Here is a 25,224-nt window from a genome sequence, read left to right as displayed (position 1 = left end):
TTTAAATGATGATCTTTCGCTCAAAACAATTGGTTAAAGTGGTCAGAAATTGCCTCAGATCGCACCATAGAGCGTCTAGAATCCAAAATGTTCCCGAGCCCTTAAGCGGGCCCCGAACCCCATGCCGACAAGGCTTCGCGCTTTGCGCTTTGCGCTTTGCGCTCGTATTCATTCTGATCAAGCTCCATTGCCTAATTCTCAGGCTCAGCTCTTCTTACTCAAAGATGGCAGCCCTGCATGTACATTTATAGTTGATGTCAGCGGAGCACTACTGAAACACTGCTCAAGTTTTTTTTGGGACAAAACTTGTAAATCAAATTAGGTTTTGCCCTACACCGACGTTTGAACACTGTATACTCAGTGTGTTACCTCTCGAGTGTGGAAAAAATCACTCGGGTGGGACTCGAACCCACGACCTCCTGCTTTCTAGTGCAGATGTCTTACCACTCGACCACCGAGCTAACGGGATCGGCTGGCTGGTTCGAATTTGATGTACATAGCAGCGGGTACCGCATAAACTATTATAAGATGGAATGTTTGCGTCGGGGTGATATAAATCAAATTAGGTTTTGCCCTACACCGACGTTTGCTGCTATGTACATCAAATTCGAACCAGCCAGCCGATCCCGTTAGCTCGGTGGTCGAGTGGTAAGACATCTGCACTAGAAAGCAGGAGGTCGTGGGTTCGAGTCCCGCCCGAGTGATTTTTTCCACACTCGGGAGGTAACACATTGAGTATACAGTGTTCAAACGTCGGTGTAGGGCAAAACCTAATTTGATTTATATCACCCCGACGCAAACATTCCATCTTATAATAGTTTATGCGGTACCCGCTGCTATGTACATCAAATTCGAACCAGCCAGCCGATCCCGTTAGCTCGGTGGTCGAGTGGTAAGACATCTGCACTAGAAAGCAGGAGGTCGTGGGTTCGAGTTCCACCCGAGTGATTTTTTCCACACTCGGGAGGTAACACACTGAGTATACAGTGTTCAAACGTCGGTGTAGGGCAAAACCTAATTTGATTTATATCACCCCGACGCAAACATTCCATCTTATAATAGTTTATGCGGTACCCGCTGCTATGTACATCAAATTCGAACCAGCCAGCCGATCCCGTTAGCTCGGTGGTCGAGTGGTAAGACATCTGCACTAGAAAGCAGGAGGTCGTGGGTTCGAGTCCCACCCGAGTGATTTTTTCCACACTCGGGAGGTAACACACTGAGTATACAGTGTTCAAACGTCGGTGTAGGGCAAAACCTAATTTGATTTATATCACCCCGACGCAAACATTCCATCTTATAAAACTTGTAAAGGAACGATGTTTGCATGTTTACAAGCCACACAGTGCAGGGTAAAATTCCACATCGACGTTCCATCTCAAAATTAGTGATCGGTTAATTCGGGCGATTCACAATGCAGTGCGCCACCAAGAGTTTGCCATGGAGAGTTCATTTTTCAAGTTTAGGGTCAACAAAACATGGCCCATTTGAATGAGGGTCAGTAGACAACTTGAGCTAACTTGTTATAGATTGGGGCATAGTGTTCTGCCGCCTTTCAAAAACTACACAAAAACTAAGGAACGTCCACACTACAGTAGGTACCTGTAATGTAAACATGTGTGTGTTATTCAGTGTCTCAGTTAGATAAGTTATTTCCCGCCACCCCCCCCCCCGGAAAATATATATTGCTGCAATATGGATCTATATAGAGTGACAGTTTCTAAATGAAGAAAAGGTAATATATACAGTTGTATATGAAATCACATAGATGGCTTCAACAGTTCAACTTCTACATGTAAACACAAAATAAATGATTTCTCTGATGTTGACATATCTGTGATAAGGGAAAATGAAATGATGCCACATTTCAGGTTGACGAACATCCTGCCGGGATATGCGTTTTGCGAGGGACATCATTTGCGTCGGTAATTTGTTACGTGACATCATTGCGGTTTTGATTCTCACTTTTAATTTCACTAGTTTCGGTATCAAGTGTTAAAAAGCTGAGGCTGTTTTTTGAGAACTTCTGTGTGCTGTGGCGGAATTTCAGGTCCAGTGTTCCGTTTCACTAATTACTGGAATATAGTCACTTTGTTGACTTTTACTTTTGTTTTGATGTTTGGGGATTTTCGTGTGTGCGTTTTTATGCGTTTTTTTCGTGGTGGTTATTGTTTGGTTAGGATCAAGTTTGATTACAAAAGAATAGAAAAATTAAGAATCTGCTGTTAAATTGTGGAGGTGGATAAGTCTTTGTGTAAAGAACAAAATATGGTGCATTGTCTGTTTTGCCCCCAAACCCCCATCCCAACCCCAACCCCCCCCCCAAAATTTTTTCCATAAGGCCAAAAAAAAGTCTCCGGTTTCTGGTATGCACGCCTAGCCGTAACCATGCGCGTCGGCAACATTAAAAAGTTTTTTTTTCAATGAAAGATGATGTCTCAAAACCACCAAACTCACTGGTTTGACTGGAATCCTGCTGCTGCACAATTTAAACGTGTTTTTAGATGAGTTTACGATCGAGTATAAGCTTTATGTGGCCTCTCTGGACTCCCAAATATTTTGCACTAAATTTAGTCGGGCACCATTTGCAGTCATCAGCCGACATTTGAAGGAAAAAAAAGTAATTGAAAAAAAAAAGAAGCCGCGTCGCTGCACCACTTTTGGGGCAAGCTCCATACCAGAAACCGAAGACTTTTTTTTGTTGGCCTAAATGTCCCTCAAAATGGTACATTTAGGATTCAGTTCAGCTGTCGGAGCATATCTTGTTAGCCAGCTTGAGGGTCATGCCCAAGATAACTGTTTGGTAAACTCGGATGGTTTCAGGGAAGAAGTACATCTGCTCCTCCTCTGGTTACCGTGACTGCATCTTGTAAATGATCAGCAGCTGGCATAACTTTGCCTTCATATGAGTCTCAGGGCCTGCTTAACCTGCTCCCCCCCCCCCCCCCCCCCCCCCCCCCCCCCCCCCCCCCCCCGTTCCCCGTTAGTACTATATTCACGCCCCCGTTCCGAAGATTTAATATTACCGGTCTGCTGCACCCACGTGCACAGCATTGATTCGTCTTGGGTGTCTGAACTAATTTCGCTGAGTGGATGAACGAGAAGGTTTTCCAGTCATCATCCTCGTTTTGTGATTTTTACTCTTCTCTCTCGTCTCCTCCTACGTGTTGCCGGCTCGCATCCCTAGACATGTTTTTCAGGTGCGACATCAATTTGCGAGGGAAGAGAGGGGATTACCATCCAGCATGATGAAAAACATTGTAATCATAACTCGACTGTAACCCGTAAATCCCCCGCATGGTAACAACCCAGCCCGGGGCACTTGAGCCGGGCCTGTTGTCTTCAGATTTCATCTCGACAAAAAAGTGCTAAGACACTTCTCTCTCTCTCTCTCTCTCGCAAATGAATCACCTTAAGGCGAGAACAACATGTATCTGATATGTATAACAGTGGCCGATTTTTAGGTGTTGTTGAGCAGTTGCTCCCATGGTGTTTCTCAGAAAGAGGTTTTTTTTTACCATAGGTGTGTAGGTTGATTTTTATCCTGCCAATGACTGTAATATTTTGTGTAGGCATTGTGCTAGAGGCTCTCTTGGCATACAGAAAGTCAATTACCGTACCTTGGATCTTGGCATTCAACAGTAGGTTTTAGGGCTGTCCATGTTAAAATAATTTTGTATTGACTATTTGAAACAGCGTTTGACCGAATATTAGAATATTCAAAACTCGGCAGTCAAGTTTACACATGCCAGCTGCAACTGAATGCCGCACCTGTCAAGAGTTGCGCAGCGGTTAAAATTTGTGCGGGGCAATCGATGTTATGGGCCGCAGGAGTGTTTTGCAGTATTTTATAACTGTGGCTTTAACCTGCTAAAAGGATGGGAACAATGAACCACCGGCACCCAAAAAAGTTACTGTCAACAAAAAGTGGCATCTGACAATAAAGCACATCAACTTTACGATTAAAATAACAGCACAGTCATGTGTGTACATGCATAGTTTTTTATGTTTCGACTACCAAAACAGCAGAAAGCTATTTGAATATTCAGATGATGATTGAATATTTGAATATTCGGTATATTCGGAGCAGCCCTAGTAGGTTTGTTGTAGGCCGAATTGAACCATATCACCCAAAAGCAATTTGTCAGCAACGATCATGATTCCCTCAAATCCTGCAAGACTCATATTGGACATTTTTGAGCTTCCATGTACTGTACGTGCACATGTAGAGTATCGCAAAATCTGACGTCAGCTGTCTTTGTTCTGCTGGTTCACGTGCTGGTCCGCATGCTGATGTCTTCGCACACTTGAGCTATGCGCGTGAACCAGAGTACGTGGCACACCTGGACTCTATAGTGACTGGGCTGTACTTCCCAATCCTTATTCTGTAATATCAATTTTCAAAAATGGCCACGACCATTCCATTTCCCCCCAAAATTTTGAAGAACAAATCAATATCTCTTCATCCATCCCAAAAATCAGACAAAAAAAAAAAAACATTCAGTGCGTCTTAATTCACATTTTTTAAAGGTAAAGTATGCCTGAAAATATCATTTGAGCTCAGCATCAAAAACTAAAGGTTTGAGGATCTAAAATAAAAGAAATTGTGCAAACATTTTGCATTCCAAGCTTTGAAATCATCCGTCTCATAAAAATTTCCTGTGTTAATAAAGCCAGCAGATCTGCATGAGATTCATATTTTTGTACAGAAGTACAAAACCTATCACAAGATGAGCAGATTTTTTCTTAAATCTCCTCTCAGCCTCACAATGTATGTGTTCATTTTTTCATCAAAAGATATTTCTGGAAATCAAATTAGCGACCATTGAAGGCATAAGAATGGTTTTGGTCGCAAGACCTTTGTGTTAGGCCCTGCAGCCTCTGTCAGTCCTCTGCTAATTACGCACACTCCCAAGTAGTGAAATATCAGGAGAAGCACGTGTCTTGCGGCCCGTGTTGTGCTGAAGTCAGAAGTTGCCTCGTGTTCAGCCCCAGGTTGTTCTTAGCTAATGACATTATAAAACAAACCAACATTCCAGACTAGATTATAACATGTGGACATGGGAGTTTGCATTCGGCTCTAGTGAGCAATTTCTCGTGATTCACATTGCAAAATTGTGAGGCGATTTTTACTTTATTACTGTGCAAAATTTGGCAGATTACTAAACAAAAAAATGTGATTTTGCTGTGCAATTTTATTTTATTTGAAATTTGTCAATTGACATCACTTGTTTTCTGATTTCCTTTGTTTTCTTGCACAGTTTTGTTGAGAAGAAAATTCGGTTTTGGACATTTGCAAGCGCTCGAGTATCGTTAAAAAACTGCTAGACAACACAGCTGTGATAGTCACTAAAACTTTTCACCAGACCTGATGTAGTTTGTCAATCCTAGTTCAAAAAAAAAAAAAAAAAACCAGTTTGAAAATTGAAATTTGCAATTGAAATTGAGAGTAACTAAATTTAATTAATGCACAAAAACATTCTGTTTCATTGTTGTAAATAGGAAAAAAGTTTCAATAAAGAAGAACTTTAGTATAGAGATGAAAGTTTATTTATTTATTTATTTATTAAATGGTTTATTTTACTCTCCCGTCGCAGCCCGAAGGCTGAATTGTGGGCGGGTTTACACTGAAAACATTTTAAAAATAGACAGAGGTATTAAAACTGTATGCATTACAATAAAAAATAATTACAAGACCGGTAAAAATTTATAATGAGAGTTAAAAAATAATTGAAGTTGGACTTCAAATGGAATATAACTGTACCCATTGAAGAAGATGTATCAAACATACAGCTGGGTGTGAAAGAATCTGGACTCACGCAAAATATTTACATTTTTTCACTAGCTAGGTTTAGCGCGCTGATAGCGTGTTAACCAATCGTGGTTAGAGCGTGGTTAACGTGTGTGCGCCGCAGTGTTATTTCATAGCGGCACTGACGGAATGACGGAGACAGGCTTCACGCGTGGCTTCACATGCAAGAAAACAAATTTGGCGCATTGTAAAGCCACGCATGGGGAAGACTGATTCCGCCTGTGGGGAAGACTGACTGCACATGGCCCAGGAAGACCGGCATTCTTTGCGCCTGGGTTGGCCGTCTTTGTGCTGTTCATTTCCCACAAGTCGGCAGCTGAATAATGTCCAATCATGGTGGAACAAGTCGCTACACGCTCAACAAAAAGTCCAAACAAATTGTCGGCACCTTCTTGTTTGAAAGCCCACTCCCCAGTGCAGTACTGCCGTCCAATAAAAAAAACCAGGCAGAACAAAAACGAATGTAAGAACAAAAAATGACAACCAATCGCACACTGCCCTCTCACAAATTCTCACTTTAATTGGCTGCAGACGTTGGCCCTTATTCATCAAAAACATTCCCACGGATGTGATACGAGAAGTGAATGTGACAAGAGAGGCATGCTGCCGACTCTTTGTGAAGGAAGAGTTCTACATGTACATCAAAAGTGTATTAAATTCTGGGTTCAAATTCCAAGTTTTGTGTTCTTTTGTAACTGGTATTGAATTCACAAAATTGAAAATTGATGAGTGGAGTTGGATTTTGCAATGCCTCCCCCCCCTCAGGTTAATGGGATAACATATTTATTTACTCCTCACCTTGGACAGAATCTAATGTTTCTCGACACAAGAGTTAAATTTCTAATTGCCTTCCTAATTGCATTTGCATTATTGAATTCTTTGCCTTAACCAGTACATGTATGTATTTCATTTGTTTTGCAAATGGGTAATAAATACTACAGAAACATCTCGGGACTGGGAGGGGCGACTAGCAGCTTGGGAGGGGGAGGGAACGACCCATCATGCCCACGACTCACTTTTCTTTATTTTTTTCCCAGTTGTTAATGCCAAGCTTTTTTTCCCCTGACTGTGTTGTAAACCTACATGTATTTATTAAAGCCGGTTCATAAGCAGCTCAAAAGCAAGTGTGAACATGAATGTACAGGGTGAATCAAAAAAATCGAAACCCAAATGTTGGGACTATTGTTTTAGTGAAGTTTTTCATGTAGCACTTTGAAAATCTAGGATATGAAAGCCCAATTCATAAGCTTTCTTTTAGTACAAGAATCATTTGAATCACTTACGTACTTTTCAAGTTACCGAATTTTGAACACAACCACCATTTTAAAGTTCTCTCCACGGATCACAAAAAGGTGTTCGTTCTTTCAGCGAAAACAATTCACGCACATGCTGCCTGATAGGGGCAAGGAAGCTAATGCAATCACAATAACCATCTCTGCCCTCACAGGTACCCATTTACTCCTGGGTGGAGAGAAGCAATGAGTGACAAAGTGCCTTGCCCAAGAGTACACGTACCATAATCCCAGGCTGGACTCGAACCCACAACCCACAGAATTACCCGCAGACCATGAATTCAATGCCCCAGACCACGAGGCCACCGCACTCCACATTTGGCTACAAGAAAACGGTGACAGACAAGAGATATTTTAAACCTTTGAAAAGATTTGGGAAAAACACAGTGCAAATTCATGCAGATATTGTTAAAATCTATGCGCTCTGTTCACAAGTATCCCCTCATCGGCAAAGTAAGTACAGTTGGGGGTGACTGAACGACGCCATCTTGCCTGACTGAAATATTTTGCCGCAAAGCGTGGCACTGTGTGTACATAGTAGAAATCCCCTGGTGTACGTGCGTCACACACAAGAAATGGTGCGCGCGCGTCAACCAGCGAAATGTATGTGTCCTGCCCATGGGACGTTGTTGCTAGGTAAAAGGGTGCCCTCTTTTGTTGGCGCACGGAGCCCATACACTCTAGATAAATTAACTGGGGAAAATGAATTCCCCACCCACATCCATAAAAATGTTCTTAAACTGAATTGAATTTCTTTATTGTGTCTGTACATTTCCGTCAACCTATTTCTTTTTAATATCCAATTTAACTACATGTACATGTACAAGGTATGTACATGTACGTTTTAGACGTAAACATGCGTACATTGCACTGTACATACATGTACATGTAACTCCATTGCTTCTCTGTTCTATTTGCAGGAATGGGCAGACATGATTCTGAAGATCGGTTACCATCGTTCCGCCCAGTATCCCTCTCCGTATAAACTTTTGGAAAAAATGTGAGTGTCATTGGAATAGTAGAGTTTTCCACTGAGAGGAGTGTTTCAAAATACAGAAAATCTGGCCATTTTTTATTTAGTTTTAAAAGAGTTGGAATAATTGGTATCCATTTGGGCAGTTCCAGCATTCTAAAAAGGAAGAGTAAGATGTACATGTATTTTTGTCTTTCATTGTAGATATTCTTTTTTCTTTTTTTTTGCGACAGTTACACAAGGCTGACGATAATGGTTAACAAAGAAGGAAAAGTGCCCCTTAAAAGGTGAGGTTTTGTTTTAGTTACCTTTGACTTTTGAAAACACCAACCCCCCCCCCCCCTCTAAAAAAGAAAAACAAATTTCTCAAATATAACCTTGTTTTTAATGCGAAACTTCCATTATAGTGAAACACCACATGAGCATCACACACGTGTCCATTCCAAGGACTTGCAGTTCTCCCTTTAAACATCACACGTCCCTACAAAAAACCTTTCTCGTTTTTTAATTCCAAATCCCGTCAGGTTTCAGGGCTTCTCTCCGTGGAAACTGAAGTTTGTCACCTGATCCTAATCTCTTCTGAAAACACTAGGCCATTGTGAGGTGTAACATTTCCCCGCTCCTCACCGCATTGTCCTCTTCAAAGGAGAAAAAGTCTGATTAGATCTCAGACAGCGACAAGATCTCTCGCTCGTAACCCTAGCTTTTGCCGATAGTATGTCCACGACTCTCTTTTCTTTATTTTTTTCCCAGTTTTGAATGCCAAGCTTTTTTTTCCCCCGACTGTGTTGTAAACCTACATGTATTTTTTAAAGCCGGTTCATAAGCAGCTCAAAAGTAAGCGTGAACATGAATGTACAGGGTGAGTCAAAAAAAGCAAAACCCAAATGTCGGGACTATTGTTTTAGTGAAGTTCTTCATGTAGCACTTTGAAAATCTAGGATATGAAAGCCCAATTCATAAGCTTTCTTTTAGTACAAGAATCATTCAAATCACTTACGTACTTTTCAAGTTACCGAATTTTAAACACAACCACCGTTTTAAAGTTCTCTCCACGGATCACAAAAACGGTGTGCGTTCTTTCAGCGAAAACAATTCACGCACATCCCTATGTGATTTGTTTTCGTTTTGCTGAAAGAACACTGAACTTTTTGTGATCCGTGGACAGAACCTTAAAACGGTGGTTGTGTTTAAAATTCCGTAACTGAAAAGTACATTAGCAATTTGAATGATTCTTGTACTACAACAAAGTTTATGAATTGGGCTTCATATCTTAGATTTTGAAAGTGCTACATGCAATACTTCACTAAAACAATAGTCCCGACATTTGTTTTTTTTGTTTTTTTTTACTCATCCTGTATGTGACATTAAAGGCAAAAGATGAACACGATGTGAAAGTTAAGTTTGCTCTGTATTTGTATGTTCATGTGAGCCATGAAAGCCTTTTCTTGCACACAAAATTTGTTTAACAGTTTCAGGGACTCAAGACTGAACCCTTAAGGGGTATCACAGTCGCAAACAAGTTGCATACCCCGTGCTCAACTTCAAAAATAGAGTTTTTTCTCCCAATGAATTGTCAACTTGTATGTTTTGTTTAAACATAAAAAACCATTCATTCATTCCAATTTCATACTTGATTCATCCGCAACCCTCTGAAAGAGCCAAATTATTGTCTGTGAGAGTCAAATTATTGTCTGGCAGCTACTAATTCAAATTTTATGAAGAAGTAATTCAGTTACATCAGTGGCTTTTTTTTTTCGTTCGACGCCGAAAATATCAATTGGCAAAACAAATCTATGCTCCTTCAACCAAGAGTGTGGTCACAGCCTGCATGCTCACCTCAAATGTAAAAATGAGCAGAACTCACGAGTGTGACACCACCTCAGTTATGTCACCTTATTGTGAGAATCACATTTATCTTGAGACACAATATACATCTTTGCCTTTACCACCATGGCACTAAACCCAAGGAGTAGCCACCTAATGGGTGGATTTGAAACAGTGTCTTACATCTGTCCAATCAATGTCCAAATTATTTTGGCAACTGCTATGGTCAAATTTGTCCAAATGCTAAAAAAAAAATTTGATTATTTTTTATACATACACATTTTGTTTCATTATATGGAAGTAGATTTAGAATCCTATATCATAGGCCTGCATGTAAAGGAATTGTGTTTTCAAGACTGCTCACTGTAAAATTTCCCGTGCTCGTGTGTATGTTCTTCACTGATATATTTTCTTTTACATTTGACATTGGCGTCAATAAAACATTTGTATTTCAACTCGCCAGAGTTTAAATGTGCGCTCTGACAATGTGAATGCTTTCATTATATCACAAATGTAATTTTTTTTGGTGCATTTCAAGTATGAGCAGTCCCTTAGTTTATCAGAATGAAAAAAAAAAAATTCTCGTAACGTTTGACATTTTCACACTTTCTGTCCTGCGGCATCGTTTGACATTTTATTAACACTTGTCTGATTTGCCATCAGCATCAAAAAGATGTTTGCATCGTCACGGGAGGACAAGAAGAAAGTAGAAAACGCTCTGCAGGCCGCAGGACTTCACCTCGATAAGAAGGTAAGACAGAGACAGGCGAAGTGCATGTATTTCACATGGGGCTTAGTTTTGCGGAGCTGTTAAGCTCAGGAATTTTCTTGGCACAGAAAAAAAAAAATTTCTTTGCAAAAAATGGGTTACCAGCCAATATGATATGCAGTGTGTAGTTCTTAACTGGTTCTCAGCATGGACTGATGTCATGATACTGCTAAGCCCAAATTGTTTCACTAAAAGAGCCTCCATCTTTCCTTGTAGACCATAAGCAGCAAGCCCAGCAATTGACTTGCTAATCTCAGAAGAAAACTTTACTTGAATTACTGACGTAACTATTTAAATCTTTATGGGCGCACAACCTTTAGCATAACTTAACCATGACATTGTGCTCAAGGTTAGCACAATTCTCTACATAATAAGCACAACTTTTCTGCTAACTGTTAAGCAACGCCATTAAATTCGGCCCTGATTTATGCTAGGCCAAGACATTTGTAAAGCAACTTTAAGAAAATTGGGCTCTGGAGGAAAAAGGGAAAATTTGCAGATGATGACTTTTTTTTTTACGACCGTTGTGGATATTTTTGTCTCAGATGGAGGTCCAACAAGGGACTAAGCATAAGGTCACTCGCCATCTGAGTGCAGACATGTAACTTTTGAAGAAAACTATTTTAAGGTTTTTGTCATAATATTTTTGGATTTGTTACCACAGAAATAGAAATTGTCAAATAAGAGTAAGCCAACTTGACACAGGATAGGTCCATAAATTGGACACAGGCATTTTTAAGCTGATCTCCATTGTGTACATTGTAAATTTATTAAAAATATGTGTAAATATGTGACCTGCTATATCATAATGAGAAATAATCCCCACCTTTGACTTTTCACGTTATGTACATCATGTTAGAATATCTGACTTCAGGCGTCGATTACTCAAAACAAGTGTTGGGGGACATTCCTCATTTTGCCTCAGTAGGTCACATATTCATGTAACTAAGTTGAACAGAGAATTTACATGTTCCGGTAAGTGGGATTTGAACCGCGGGAATACTGTACCAGCGCTCTGTGTACTGAGCTATCCAGCCGTGGTTTTTTTTCCCTTATGCGGTTCGTACAGGATTGATGACAGAGGGCGCCCTTTCAATGACATGCATATTCATAGGGCATATGAGAAATAGTTATTGAACAAGGATAAAGGAAAAGGCTTTCGGAAAATGAAACATATAATAAGGATTAAGAGTATTTAAAGGCATATAGGATCATTTGCTTTTCATGCATTTTGTTCGTTTCCAATAATGACACCACTCAAAATCCAAAGCAGAATGTTTGAAACCTGTTGAAGTTTAAGAACTTTAAGCTCTGTGAATATTACACTTTTCGAGAAAACTGTGAAACACCAGGCACAATCTTTTGATCACGAAACACGATTTTGTCAACAGCACTCTAAGTTGGCAGTTCCCCAAATTGTCAGTGGTTGTGCCGAAGGGGAACCAGGGGGTTCCATACATGGAAACCGGTACCGGTATGGTAATTGGTTCAAGTCCAACTCAAGTCTATTTTTTGGGGGAGGGGTTCAACTCAAATGGCTTAATAATGACCAAGTCATTTCTCTTCATGGTTTATTGGCAGTTGTACATTTTTGTGTGTGCACATGTACATATGTTCTGTCTAATATTCTCATGCCAATAAAACTGTGCGTTTGCTTTCTTTCTTTCTTTCTTTCTTTCTTTCTTTGCCATCAGGATGACAGTATCACTCCCGACAGTTTCCGTATTGAAGATTTCTTCACCTTCTACACCCGCCTCATCAGCCAGAAAGAAATCGACAAAGTCTTTCAAGGACTGTAAGTTGATCAGATTACAATTCCCCCCTCCTCCCTTCCACCGATGTGCTTTATTTTGATTGTAGGAGGATGAATTGAAAAGTACCCAACCATTTCTGTCACCGGTAGACCACACAGCATAGACACTGCATGCACAGAGCAATTAACTGCTGTTCCAAGTCCATAGCACTATAGGATTTGACTTTTACATACATATGTAAAGGTTTATATGAACAAATCTTAATGGTATTACAAATTTTCCTAAACGTTTAAAGTGAACCTTAAGTTCAAAATTGGACTTAAATGGAATTTAACTTGGAATGCAAGTTGTCAAATTCCCGTTTTAACTAACAAAGAATTTGAAACGTCTGTAAATGTATATAATTTACAGAGCATTAATAGAAGCACCTCAGTACTTCATCACATGTACATGTAGTCCAGTTCACAGTGTAAAGCGTGTACATTTCAAATCAAGCACCCTCTTTTTTCCTCACCAGTGGGTATCCACACTGTGAGCCCAACTTTTTCTTAAGTGTCTCTGAATGGGACAAATCATTTGAAATTTGCACAGTGGCTGTTGAATTTCTGACTCAACAATGTAAGGGCACTGATGTTACAAACCAAGATATTTCAGACTATAGTATACAAATAATGAATGTTTGTGAGTGCAATGGTAAGAATAATTTCATGAGATGACAGATGAAATGTTCATTATTTGTTTTTATATAAATATAATAAATCCTTGTCATCTGATTGGTTGACTTTTAATAGCCAATTTATTCAGGTTAAAAACTGTTTAAAAGTTCGACAAGTTCACCATATTTTATTAATGCAAACTGTTGAACAGGTTGAGAACAATCATATTCAATTTATCTCGATTTAAAACAGCGCCACTACCAGCAGCAGTGACACCGTGCAATGGAAGTTCTATTCACCGTGCAATAGAACTTCCATTGCACTGTGCGCTGCGCGCCACACGCGCGCCGTGCGTTGGTACGAATAATTCACTGGCATGTGATCAACGATCAACCAATCAGATGACTAGGATTTATTCAGGTGTTGTATAAAGGTTCGTAGTGAATTGCTTGTGATAATTTTCAGGTCACAACCCATAATGCTCAGCCCTAGTCATTCCCTCAATGTGTGAAGTCCTTGATTCCCCTCCCCGCCATGCAGCAGTCTCACCAGGCACACCTGAGGGTGGTGCTCCCTGCTCCACCACCCTGACTGGAAAAATGCATCACTCTTGGAAACAACATGCAGCTTGGGAAATAATAATCAAACCCATTAGTCCGTGTACCGACCCAAACTTCCCTGTGATACCCGATACCAGCTGAGCGCTGTATGGCTTTATCGACTCATCAGTGAATGAATACAATCATGGGCGTCGCGAGGGAGGGGGGGCAAGGGGGGCACTTGCCCCTCCCTGGAAAAGCAAAAAAAAAAAAAGAAGAAAAAAAAAAAGAAAGAAAAAAAAGAAAGAAAAAGAGGCGCGAAGACAAAGTGGTGTAAATTTAATGAGTTGGGGGGGGGGGGCAAAATGTCCCTGCCCCCCTCTAAAACTGATAAATCGAGAATATGTTGAGAAATGCAAGCATTTTTGGCCAAAAATTGTTTTGCCCCCCTCTAGAAAAAATCCTGGCGACGCCCATGAATACAATGTAATTCAAGTACAGGTGCCAATGGGTAAAGTGTCTCCCAAAAGACACCATTTTCAATGTAGCTTGTCAGAACGAAATGAAAATACTTGCAGAGGCCCCTCCCCCTCTCAAATAAGGCCATTTTTCACTTGAGAGAGCCCTTTACCCCCCCCCCCAGTAGCCTCTCTGGATCTGCTATTGATACTGTTGAGAATACAGCCCCCTCCCTCACCTCTCCCATTCCACACTTTCAATATATCATCAGTAAACTTGTCTGTCCGTGGATTCACAGCCTCTCAGTCATTCAACAACTGCATGTACCTCCGTCATTTATCACTCGTTCTCTTTACGCTCTCACAGCCATATGGCCCGCTATCTATTATTGCCCATAACATGATGACAGTGAACCAACTCTCCTCAATCCAACAGCCATCGCCGTGGTGACAGTCATTTAAGCCTTGGGGTGGGGGGGGGGGGGGGGTTGACTCACGGAGCAGTGCAGATGTTGCATTGTGTCTACCGCCTGTACTTTTTTTTTTTTAATATTCTTTCTCCATTCATCTATTGTCGGTGATTTTGCTCATTTTGCCTGTCAAATCACACTGCACATTTTCAGCTATTCTGGCCTTTCATTTCAATGCTGTAATTTCACAGTGATCTCCATTGAAACACATATTGATTTTTTTTTGTAGTACTTACAAAGGCTTCTACGAGTGATTGATTTCGGGAGGATGAATGGAACGAATAAATTGGATTTTTTTTCTGCGGGTTGTTTGAGTATGCGCAATGTTGACTCGGCTCAACATTTCAATAAAAGTCAGTGAACCGTCCACATTCCCTTATAACCGACGTCCCTGGATAGGAAGTTAATGTTTTGCTAACTCATTGTAGTTATGCATTTCAACCAAACTGCGTGTAGCGATATACTTCAGATTGATGACCGAAAGAAAAGAAATAAATATATTGGGCAGTTGCTGGTATTTTTCAGTAGAGGAATGGGTGTGAACATCAATGTACGTGTAGCATACATGGGACATGGGGGGGGGAGTGTCTACCATGTGTGGTGCTAAAAGTGGAGGGGGGAAGTAAAAAGACTTTTTGTGGTATACTTGGGCTTTTGCTCGAGATGTGGTGCTTTTTATGCTAAAAGAGCGTGTAAGTGGACCTCAAAAATCCGCGATGTTTAAGAGAATGCAGAACATCCAGGCACCATGTATAGGATCTACAGCATGTGTAATGTCCTATTTTGTGGTCATTTTGTGTCGTGACTGGGCCCATACAATCAAGGGCAATAAATGAGTAATTTGAAAGAAAAGAAAGCATTACAATTTACAACATATTGAAAATATTGCAGATCGCTGACTATTAGAAAATAAAACTTGTTGACGTCAACTTCCATTTAATCGATCACACAGATAACAATTGAATAGATTCAAACCCAGGAGTCTGTGACTAGACTAGTCAGTGTTTGGTACCGAGATGTTCACATCAAAAGCTGAACATGGACTGGTGAGACTTGCTCGCTCTAATTTGATATAAGTGCAAAAAAGCAAAAACGAGTGCTCTAAGATAAGATAAGATTGATAAGATTTTGTTTTTGTCATCAGATTTGACTGATTCAAGGAACTGAAAAATCTACTTTACCCCCATTGAATCATGGGAAAAAGGCAGCATTGTCATGTAGTTTTAGGCCAAATAAAAAAACACATGTTAAGCTTCCCCGCCCACTTCCTTTTTGGAGGCCGCCTCCTTTTTTTTTCTTTTTTTTTAACTGAAAAAATGCTAAATTTTAAGCAGTGACATCATTTTGGCCTCTTTGTCTGTTGCATCTAGCCCTTATAAAGCTGGTATGTTATTTCCTGAGTCCAATGGCGGCCATTAACAAAAAAACTGGCAGCCATCTTCAAAAATAGCCCGGTCGGGCGGCCATTTTGGAGGGAAAAAAAGGGGGGCCTCCCGCTTCCTTTTTTTAAAAAAGACAGGACGCTAATTATGTTTTTTTTATATTTGGCCTTAGGATGTGTTTTGCACTCCTTCATTTTTTGTGTGCTTTTGTTGGAATTTTCATTTAAGAACTTTGTTTTTGTTTTGTTTTCCCTTTTAAACAGAGGAGCCAAGAATAAACCCTACCTGACCACCCAGCAAGTGATCAAGTTCCTGAATGACGAACAGCGAGATCCCAGACTCAATGAGATTTTGTATCCATTCTACGACGTCCCACGAGCCAAGGAACTCGTCAATGAGTTTGAACCCAACAAAGCCTTCATGAAGAAAGGTGCGGTTGTTATGTTCCCATTTCGGTACACTGCCTTACAAAATCAGTGCTTGAAGTAAATTGGGTGAGAATCATAGAGCTATATTAAATTACTATAGCGCTAACTCCTCATTGTTGCGCGCGGAGACGCTTTGGAGCTGCCCTGGGTGCAGACATTTTGAATTCATGTGCGTGTTTGTAGAACACAATGAAAAGATGGACTGAATTTTGAAAGTGTACTCCAAATGCAACGCGCAAGTAGAACGTACGCAGACAACTTAAGCGCGTCATTACAGTATAAGAAAAAGTCACAGTTAATCATCTGCAGTGGATACGCACACGCTTTGCACTGATTGCGTAGAGCAAAATGACACGCTCATTTGCTGATCGTGCGTTTCGGTTTTGGGCTTATCAATTTCGGTAACGCACATGGGCGTCAATCCTGGGGGGGACAGGGGGACATGTCCCCCCCCCCCCCACTTTTTGAAGGATGGGGGACACAATATCAAATTTCCCCCCCAGATTATTGAACTTGTGCCTCATTTACAGGGCCCTATTATGTACTACAATGTATCTTTTGCTAAGAAAATATTGGTTCAAGTGGTCAGAAATTGCCTCAGATCGCACCACAGAGCATCTAGAATCAATTTTTTTGGGGGCCCTCAAGCGGACCCCGTACCCCATGCCTTTAGCTGAGAATATAATAGCTTATTCAATGACTTCAACCTCGAAAATGATATTTAAATCATTATCTTTTGCTCCGAAAATATTGGTTACAGTGGTCAGAAATTGCCTCAGATCACACCACATGAGCATCTAGAATCCGAATTCTAGAAAACCCTGTAAGGGCTTTGCACTTCGCGCTTGCATTATTTCTGATCAAGGTATGTCCCTCCCACTTTTGAGAAGCGATTGACGCCCCTGGTAACGCACCTGTATAAAATACAAACACAGATATGCAAAAAGCCGTACAAAATTTCGAGTTTTGCATGGGTTTGTGCACAAATATGGATGAGCCCATCAGGCATTACTTTGCACATGGGTCAGCGCTCTAGTAATTCAATATAGCTCTATGGTGATAATGTATCTAACAGGGAAAAAAAAGTTGATTCCTTCCATATAGGATTTTGAAGGTAACATAACCGGTAATGCAAAATTTTCAATTTCTTTTGCTGGGGAACTTTTGAAATTTGTGAAATATTAGAACATATAATAATTATTTTGTTTTGGTTGCGGGGGATAGAGGGGGCCTGGGAGTGTACACACTACCACACTAAAATATGAAAAGTTTTACTGCACTGTACAAACAAAGAGAAAAAAATTTAAAATGGGTTTTAATGGCTGTTAAAAGCTTTCAAGGATTATGACTTGCTCTATGTCATTTTATAGTACTGTCAAAATGATCCCCTTGCCTAAGTTTTTGAAATGGGTACCAAATAATCAAATTAAGTCAAATTTCATCTCTATATTCTTTTGTACAGGCCAGCTGTCGGTGGACGGTCTTCTCCGCTATCTATTGAGTGAAAAAAACTCCATTGTGGGACCAGACGCCTATTTACTATGCGATGATATGGAGCAGCCCATATCCCATTACTTCATCAACTCATCCCACAACACATACCTGACAGGTTGGTACACAACTCTAGTCTGTGCACCTCTTCAGTATCACACTCAAATATACACATGAAGAGTCAGGGAACGGCCGATGTGACCCCTGATGACCCCTGATCCCTGGTCAACTTAGATTCAATACTTCATGCACAAATAGGCACAGACATATTGAAATGTGTATCCTTGTGGAGACATTTCTTTGTTCTCGTGTACTAAAGTTTTCGAGTTTGAAAGTACAGTTTCAAAACGCTCTTATTTGACCAGAATTAATTTCCTTGGCTGAAATTCTATCCCTTTTCTAAAACTCTACCATTTGCGACGATCAACATACCTTTGAAATTCCGAGTTTTTGAGTAAAATCCATATATCTATTTTGTGAAAACCTTGTGGAAACGTATTCATCTATAGAAATTGCCCTGTGGAGATGTATACAATCTTTTGTTCCCTATTGTGTGCATGTCTCCAGTGGGCACGGTGTATCAGATCTGCATTCCACTTGTACACATAATACGTACACATATAATGATAGGCATTATATGGCTATTTCCAGCAAATATCACAGCCCTTTATTATTATCACTGGTCATTGGGCCAATAACACTTTCCTAATATTGATCTCAACTCCCTGTGGAATATATTTACTCAATGCAGCTCTATTTTTTAAAGTGCAAACAGCTAATTCAAACACAATAACCCACACTCTGTAGATCCACCCACAGATGTTGAATTGTATGCCCAAGGCCAAGAGGCCACAACATTCTGATGGTTGATAATGCAAACCAATCAATTAAAGTTGCATTTCCCGTGCTCAATTTATTTTTTCAATAATTTAAAAATGTAAAGTAAAGGTTCAATAATTAAACATGAGCCGATGTTTTCGATCAAGTCTCATTCAAAAGTGAATACCGTAACTTTTGTATTGCTAAAAAAAACCTTGCAATTTAGAAAAGGAATCTTTTGGGGGGATAAAACTTGAAAATAACACGGGGAATGCAAATTGAAGTAGTCTTAGCTGATTCAAATGGTTCCAGCTCCAGTGGTAGATCCAGGTTGATAAAAATGTAAGGAGACAACACCCAGCGCTGGGTCGGCACAATTGTGACAACCTTACATGGCACAGGTAGTGATCACTATGCCATTTGACCATGAATTTGCAGTAATTTTATGTGAAATAAAATAATAATAATAATAATGGGTATTTATAAAGCGCACGTATCCACCATTATTGGTGCTCAAGGCGCTACATCATTATTACCCTGCTCATTGGGCCAATGAAACATTCCAAATACCATCTCAGCTCCCTGGGGAATATACAGCTCAATGCTGCCATTTCGGCGCAAAGCAGTTGAAATCAACCACGATTACCACCTCTGCCCTCGCAGGTACCCATTTTCTCCTGGGTGGGGAGAAGCAATGAGTGACAAAGTGCCTCACCCAAGAGCACATGCACTGTAGCCGCAGGCTTGCCTCGAACCCACAACCTGCAGAGTTGCTCACAGACCACAAATTCTATGCTCCAGACCACGAGACCATGGCGCTCATAACAATAATAATAACAACAATGATTACGGGAAATGGGTCATTTGGGAGACATTCCCATAGACTTGTGCACAAAATTTTTCAAATTTAAATGTGTCCTAACCCAATATTCCCTTGTCCTTTTTCCACGAATTTCGGTATGTTTACAAATTAGACCAGGAGCAACAAATATAACCTAATTGCGACGGTAAAATATTTGCCTCTAAAGGGGGGGGGGGGGCGCTGTGACATTAGGGAGACATAAAAATGTCTCCCTAATGACCGATATCTCCCATCGTGCGAAGAAATTACGATAACGTGTCTCCTTAGTGGTACCTTTACACGTATATGCCCTACCGTCTAGTTTACAATGCATGATCTGGCTGCCAACCAAAGCCTTGCCTACTGTAATGGTGGCCGATCGCGGGAAAACCGGATGGCCTCATCGTACATTGACATCATACGATTGAACCTTAAATACTACTCTTCCTCCCCTTCCAGGTCATCAGTTAACGGGTAAATCCTCCGTGGAGATGTACCGCCAAGCCCTGCTGTGCGGTTGCCGATGCGTCGAGTTGGATTGTTGGGACGGGAAGACGGCCGAAGAAGAACCAATCATAACGCACGGCTTCACAATGTGCACTGAGGTCTCCTTCAAGGTCGGCAACCAATCAAATCATTCCATTTTCCCTGAAAATAATTTAAGAGTAGTGCTGCCACAATAAATACTGATATACTGGACATTTAGCTGTAATGAACATCCCGTTTCGCTCTCAAATTTTGTATGCAGTTTTATCAAGCAGTTATAAATAAAATTCCCTTTCACGAATGACCACAATTCCGTACAATCTTTTTTGGACCCTATTTTGTTCGCGATAGAAAATTTGAAATTGTTGGCGTCCATTTTGAGAAATCAGTTAGTTGTATTGTACACCAACATAAATGTGTTAGTTTAATTATATTGAAGATTTAAAACTGATGACAGGGCTTTCTGTATTTCTTGCGATCTTTGGCAACTGTAACTTATCTTTTTGAAACATTACTCCCATGTACTGTTGAGCCATTTTGATATTTTTCTTTTCAAATTGAAGTTGTAAGTTTAGACGATTTAATTCAAACATTCGCTTTTTAAAAATATTTTATCCGACTTGAAAAACGTAATATCATCTATTAATGCGGCCTACAACATGTCTGCTTCGAAAAAAGATGTGTTTTTTTCCCCTTTTGTTAAGAGTTGTCATATTTTATTCCCTTTCGGAGAAATTCATTCAAATATTTTGGACAGTTGGGAAAATTTTGGATTCTGCTGAAATCCAAAATTACACAAATTGTAATCCCCGCAAATGTTGTTCAACATCGTGGCCAGCTTTCAGTGTTTTTATGACTCCCCATAAATCATCTCATTGGATAAAAAGCTAATGATTTTCTTGTCCTCTTGAAATTGAAATTGTTTATTTTTTTTTTAATTGTATTTTAAATGTATTGAGCATGATATGCAGTCTTTTGACATTTGTGCCAGCAGAAGTTGGAATACTTTGCCATAATTATTAGTGGAAACTCCAGAAAAGAAATTGCATTTCATTAATTTGGTCATTTTTGTACTCGTATGTAAAAGGATCAAATATTAAAGGCTGCTAATAGGCAAGCATGCCACATACATGACATACAGAAAAAAAAATTTAATGTCTAGATTGAGAAGTAATCATAGGGTAAATAGTGCTTGAAAATGATTTGTTTTTCCCAAAAAAAATTAGACTTTAAAACTCTGACCTGACCTACTATAGGCTTTATTCACGAGTTGACCATATTAAATTGAAACCAAGGTATAATCTTCATTTTTGGAAAACATGTGAATAGAAATGAAAGCAATGACATAAAGTTCATTACAAATTAATACCAGTCTGCTCTGATGAATAATTTAAAATTTGTTATTAAACATACCCTAACGTTTTAAGCCACATTAAAACAAAATTTGAAAACTGAGGTCTGAAACACATAGATAGTCTGGCACCATCCCACTCAACAGTTTACAGTTTATAAACTACATTCAGGGAACACAACCAAAAATGGCTACCGTGTGAATAAGGTCTATGCTATGACTTTTCTTCGATTTCATAACCTTATAAAATTACCCCAAATCTTGTGATATAAATCACATGCTGTATAAGTACTTTTTTGTTTTAGCTAGTACCACTGACTGGTTCTGGGAAAAAGATAAATTGCTTGGTCCCTGAAATGAAGAAAGTAAAAAGACAGTTGTGGTGTTTTTTTTAAGTAACCTCTGAAAAATTCAATTTTATTTTCTCTTTTTTTTTTCTCTCTGATTGGTTTTTGTAGGAGGTCATTGAAGCGATCAAGGAAACAGCATTCAAAACCACCGATTTTCCCGTCATCTTGTCCTTTGAGAATCATTGCGGGTAAGTAACACTATATTAATATCCAAAAATACTCCACTTCCAGTTCGAATTCTCCCAGTCTCCTGACGACAGGCAAAGTATGCTGTCAGAAACGTTGAGTTAAAACCGGTTCTTCTCAGAACCATCGCATACTCACAAAAGAGATTAATTTTATGTGATGCCACCACAAAAATACCTTGCTAATTTCCAAAAAGTCCAAAAACTCACCACGCGTGTTCTTGGTTTCTTGTCGGGCCTAACTGCCTTAGCTTTTATTCCATTGGGCACAGCATTGGCCAAACATGAACGGTGTGTCTGCAAACTTGTCTGAGAGAAATAAATTTGATACGATTGCTTGGTGAATTTTTATTCTGAGAAGGAAGGGTTGGATTCTTCGTAAACCCTCAGACTCAAGCCAGAAGCAAAACCAAGATGGCTGACAGGCCTGCTTATGATCCTTCCACTTTGTCTTGAAAAAAATGTCAGAAAAAAAGTTATAATAATTAGTTAGTGACCTTGTGAATTTGTTGTTGTTGTGTGTTTGATATTGTTCAGGCCAAAGCAGCAGGCTAAGATGGCCAACTATTGCCGGACGATATTTGGTGAAGCACTTCTTGTGGATACCCTCGAAGCAAATCCGGTAATGTGGAAATAAAACCCTTTGACTAAAAATTAAAAAAAATTTGTGTTATTTCCTCTCTGTTACAGTAGGGCTTCAACACTGTGTTATGAGAATCATTTGGATTAACCCTAACTCCCTACTGTCTTTTACTAAGTACCGGACCAAGTCCGCCAAAATCCATCACTGACCCTGCTTCACATAATGCTTCAGAACCAAATCTGCTGAAATCCACCTAGTCAGGTGGCTAAGATCTAATTTACGTCAAGATCGTGACCGCCTGGTCCAAAGCACCAAACTTGGCAGATAGATTCTTATAGACCTAGAGAAGATATTTAGAAGGGGTGACACCCGAAACTCTTTTGGGAAGGGTGCCTAATTTGCATAAATCGTTAATCCCTTCCGTGTAATATATTTATTGCCATATTTTGGTATATTTTTATTTTTTTATTTTTTTGAAAAGTGTTTTTGGGGGATTTTACTTACATATCTTTACTTAAATAACATTTTCCAAAGCATATAAATGACTGAATAATTATGAGGACATAGTAACGATCCAAAATGGCTACTATTATGGCCTAAATTGCGCGCATTTACCTTGTCCCCAGATATCATCAATTAGTCTTGCCAAACATCAGCATTGATGAACTTCAAATTCACCACGTAGCTTACTGGTACAGGTACCCTATTGAAACCTTATGCAAAATCATGTGAACAATGAGAACATTGTGATATTTAGCCCAGAAAACAAAAACTGGGGGAAAAAACGAGGTGTCCATAAATTGGGCTAACAAGTAAGGTGAAGGGTTGCCTAACATGGAAGACTGGAACAAGTTCAAGGAAATTCCCAAAATTATTGTAGAGAAAACGGTTTGGCGTAGACAAAATTATTGTAAACAACAATAATCTCTTATTTGGGGGGATTTTGTTGAACTTGTTCACGGTCCCCACGTTACCCTACCCGTAGTAGCCCAATTTACGGACACAACATTTTCTCCCCTTTTTTGGTCTTTTGGGCCAAACATCAAGATGATATCAATTTTCACATAATTTCCCACTTATTTTTGTTAGGTTAACTATGTCAGTAAGTACCTTTATGAATTTGAAGCTCATCAATACCCACGTTTGGCGAGACTAGTTGATGATATCTGAGGAAAAGGTAACTGAGGAAAAGGTAATGCGCGTAACTTTAGGGTAAAACAGTAGCCATTTTGGTGATTTACTATGTCCTCGTAATTATTCAGTCACTAACATGCTTTAGAAAATGTTATTGAAGTAAGAATATGCAAGTAGGATCACCAAAATACACTTTTCAAAAAAATAAAAAAATAAAAATATACCCAAATATGGGAAAAAATATATTACACGGCAGGGATTAACGATTTATGCAAATTAGGCACCCTTCCCAAAAGAATTTCAGGTGTCACCCCTTCTAAATATCTTTTCTAGGTCTATAAGAATCTATCTGCCAAGTTTGGTGCTTTGGACCAGACGGTCACATTTCCGACCATATGCCACCTGACTACCGCATGACCTACTATAGGTGGATTTTGATGGACTTTGTACTCATGGCTTGCCTACCAAAATCCCCGAAATTAGGGAATGGATTTAGATGGATTTGGGAAGGTTATGATTAAAGGGAAAAAAAACCATTAGTTTCAACCGTCCGGCTTGTTGAATCACTTTTCTCGAATTGTGTGGACAAGTTTTGAGAAGAGAAATGCAAGAGATTTAGTAGGATTACGAAAAGAAAAGTAAGCTTGTCGAGGGACCTGTCGACTGGATTATAATTAGGTGGAATAGTCACATGGGCATCGTCCTTCATACTAGCAGGCATTCTAGGTTCCCAGTTAGCAGTCAAAAAGCATTTGGTTATCGATATTTGCCATGTATAAACACCGTGACCATGAGTTGAAAGAACAACCCTTTGCATTGGAGCCTTTGTTGAGGTGGATGCTATTGTCCCACACAGACACGCATGAGAAGACATTTGTGAATTCATTGTTACTGAATCAAAATAACAACAAAAGCATGCCTTAAAGATGGCTGCTGTATGCAAGGCATCTTTACATTGTATTTCTCACAGTCTGTCCTACCGAGGCATCCAAACAGTGTTTAGACAAGTTAGGCCAAAAAAAAATGAGTTCTGCTTCCGATTACATGGCATTTGAAAATAGGGTAGGTAGGTAGGGAATTTTTTTTTTGGCAAATTTTTTGTGTGCATGATCATATGGAGGCGTCTGCATGTAGTCAAGGGTAAAAGGTAGAAATTGATGGTTTGGGTATTTTTTTCTCATTTTTCCAATAAAAAATATAGGGTAGGGGCTGTCAGAATAGGGTAGGTAGGGAAACCGGAAGCAGAACTTTTTTGGGGGGGGGGCCTTACAAGGGAGTCAGGTTGGCGTGGCGGTACTTTCCTCTCCTCCCACTGCTGTGACCCTGGTTTGAATCCCGCCTGGGCCAACATGTGGATTGGGTTTTCAGTCCCTGCCTGATTCCGTGGGTTTTCCTCAGAATATGCTTCTGGGGTTTCCCCCACCTCTAAAACTGTAATTTCTTCTCATTGTCTCCTCTCTACGGGTTTCTTCAGGTTTGCGAGCTATAGTGCCTAGGGCGCTTTTCAGGAATCCTTGGTTTCATTACCAAAATTAAATAATAATAATAATAACAAAAGAAAATAATGCAATTTGCGTTGCGTTGCCAACGTTTGCAGCTTTTTTTTCCCACGCATAGCCTATGG

At 39.8% G+C, this 25,224-nt stretch overlaps 1 protein-coding gene across 14 annotated transcripts in view; it reads left to right on the top strand.

Moving 5' to 3' along the window:
- The window catches only part of LOC119740218 (1-phosphatidylinositol 4,5-bisphosphate phosphodiesterase beta-1-like), a 116,208-nt gene that overhangs the window by 39,773 nt on the left and 51,211 nt on the right, over positions 1 to 25,224 (top strand). For all 14 annotated transcript variants that reach the window (XM_038215439.1, XM_038215440.1, XM_038215438.1 and 11 more), the window contains exons 5-13: positions 8,025 to 8,104; positions 8,311 to 8,364; positions 10,568 to 10,655; positions 12,368 to 12,468; positions 16,196 to 16,362; positions 17,823 to 17,969; positions 19,971 to 20,128; positions 21,807 to 21,886; positions 22,421 to 22,505. In XM_038215439.1, coding sequence (XP_038071367.1) covers positions 8,025 to 8,104; positions 8,311 to 8,364; positions 10,568 to 10,655; positions 12,368 to 12,468; positions 16,196 to 16,362; positions 17,823 to 17,969; positions 19,971 to 20,128; positions 21,807 to 21,886; positions 22,421 to 22,505 — 960 coding nt within the window. The remainder of the gene's footprint in view (positions 1 to 8,024; positions 8,105 to 8,310; positions 8,365 to 10,567; positions 10,656 to 12,367; positions 12,469 to 16,195; positions 16,363 to 17,822; positions 17,970 to 19,970; positions 20,129 to 21,806; positions 21,887 to 22,420; positions 22,506 to 25,224) is intronic.

Source organism: Patiria miniata, unplaced genomic scaffold, assembly GCF_015706575.1.
Source record: "Patiria miniata isolate m_02_andy unplaced genomic scaffold, ASM1570657v1 HiC_scaffold_5, whole genome shotgun sequence".
NCBI lineage: Eukaryota > Metazoa > Echinodermata > Asteroidea > Valvatida > Asterinidae > Patiria > Patiria miniata.
This window is presented reverse-complemented; position numbering and strand designations above follow the sequence as displayed.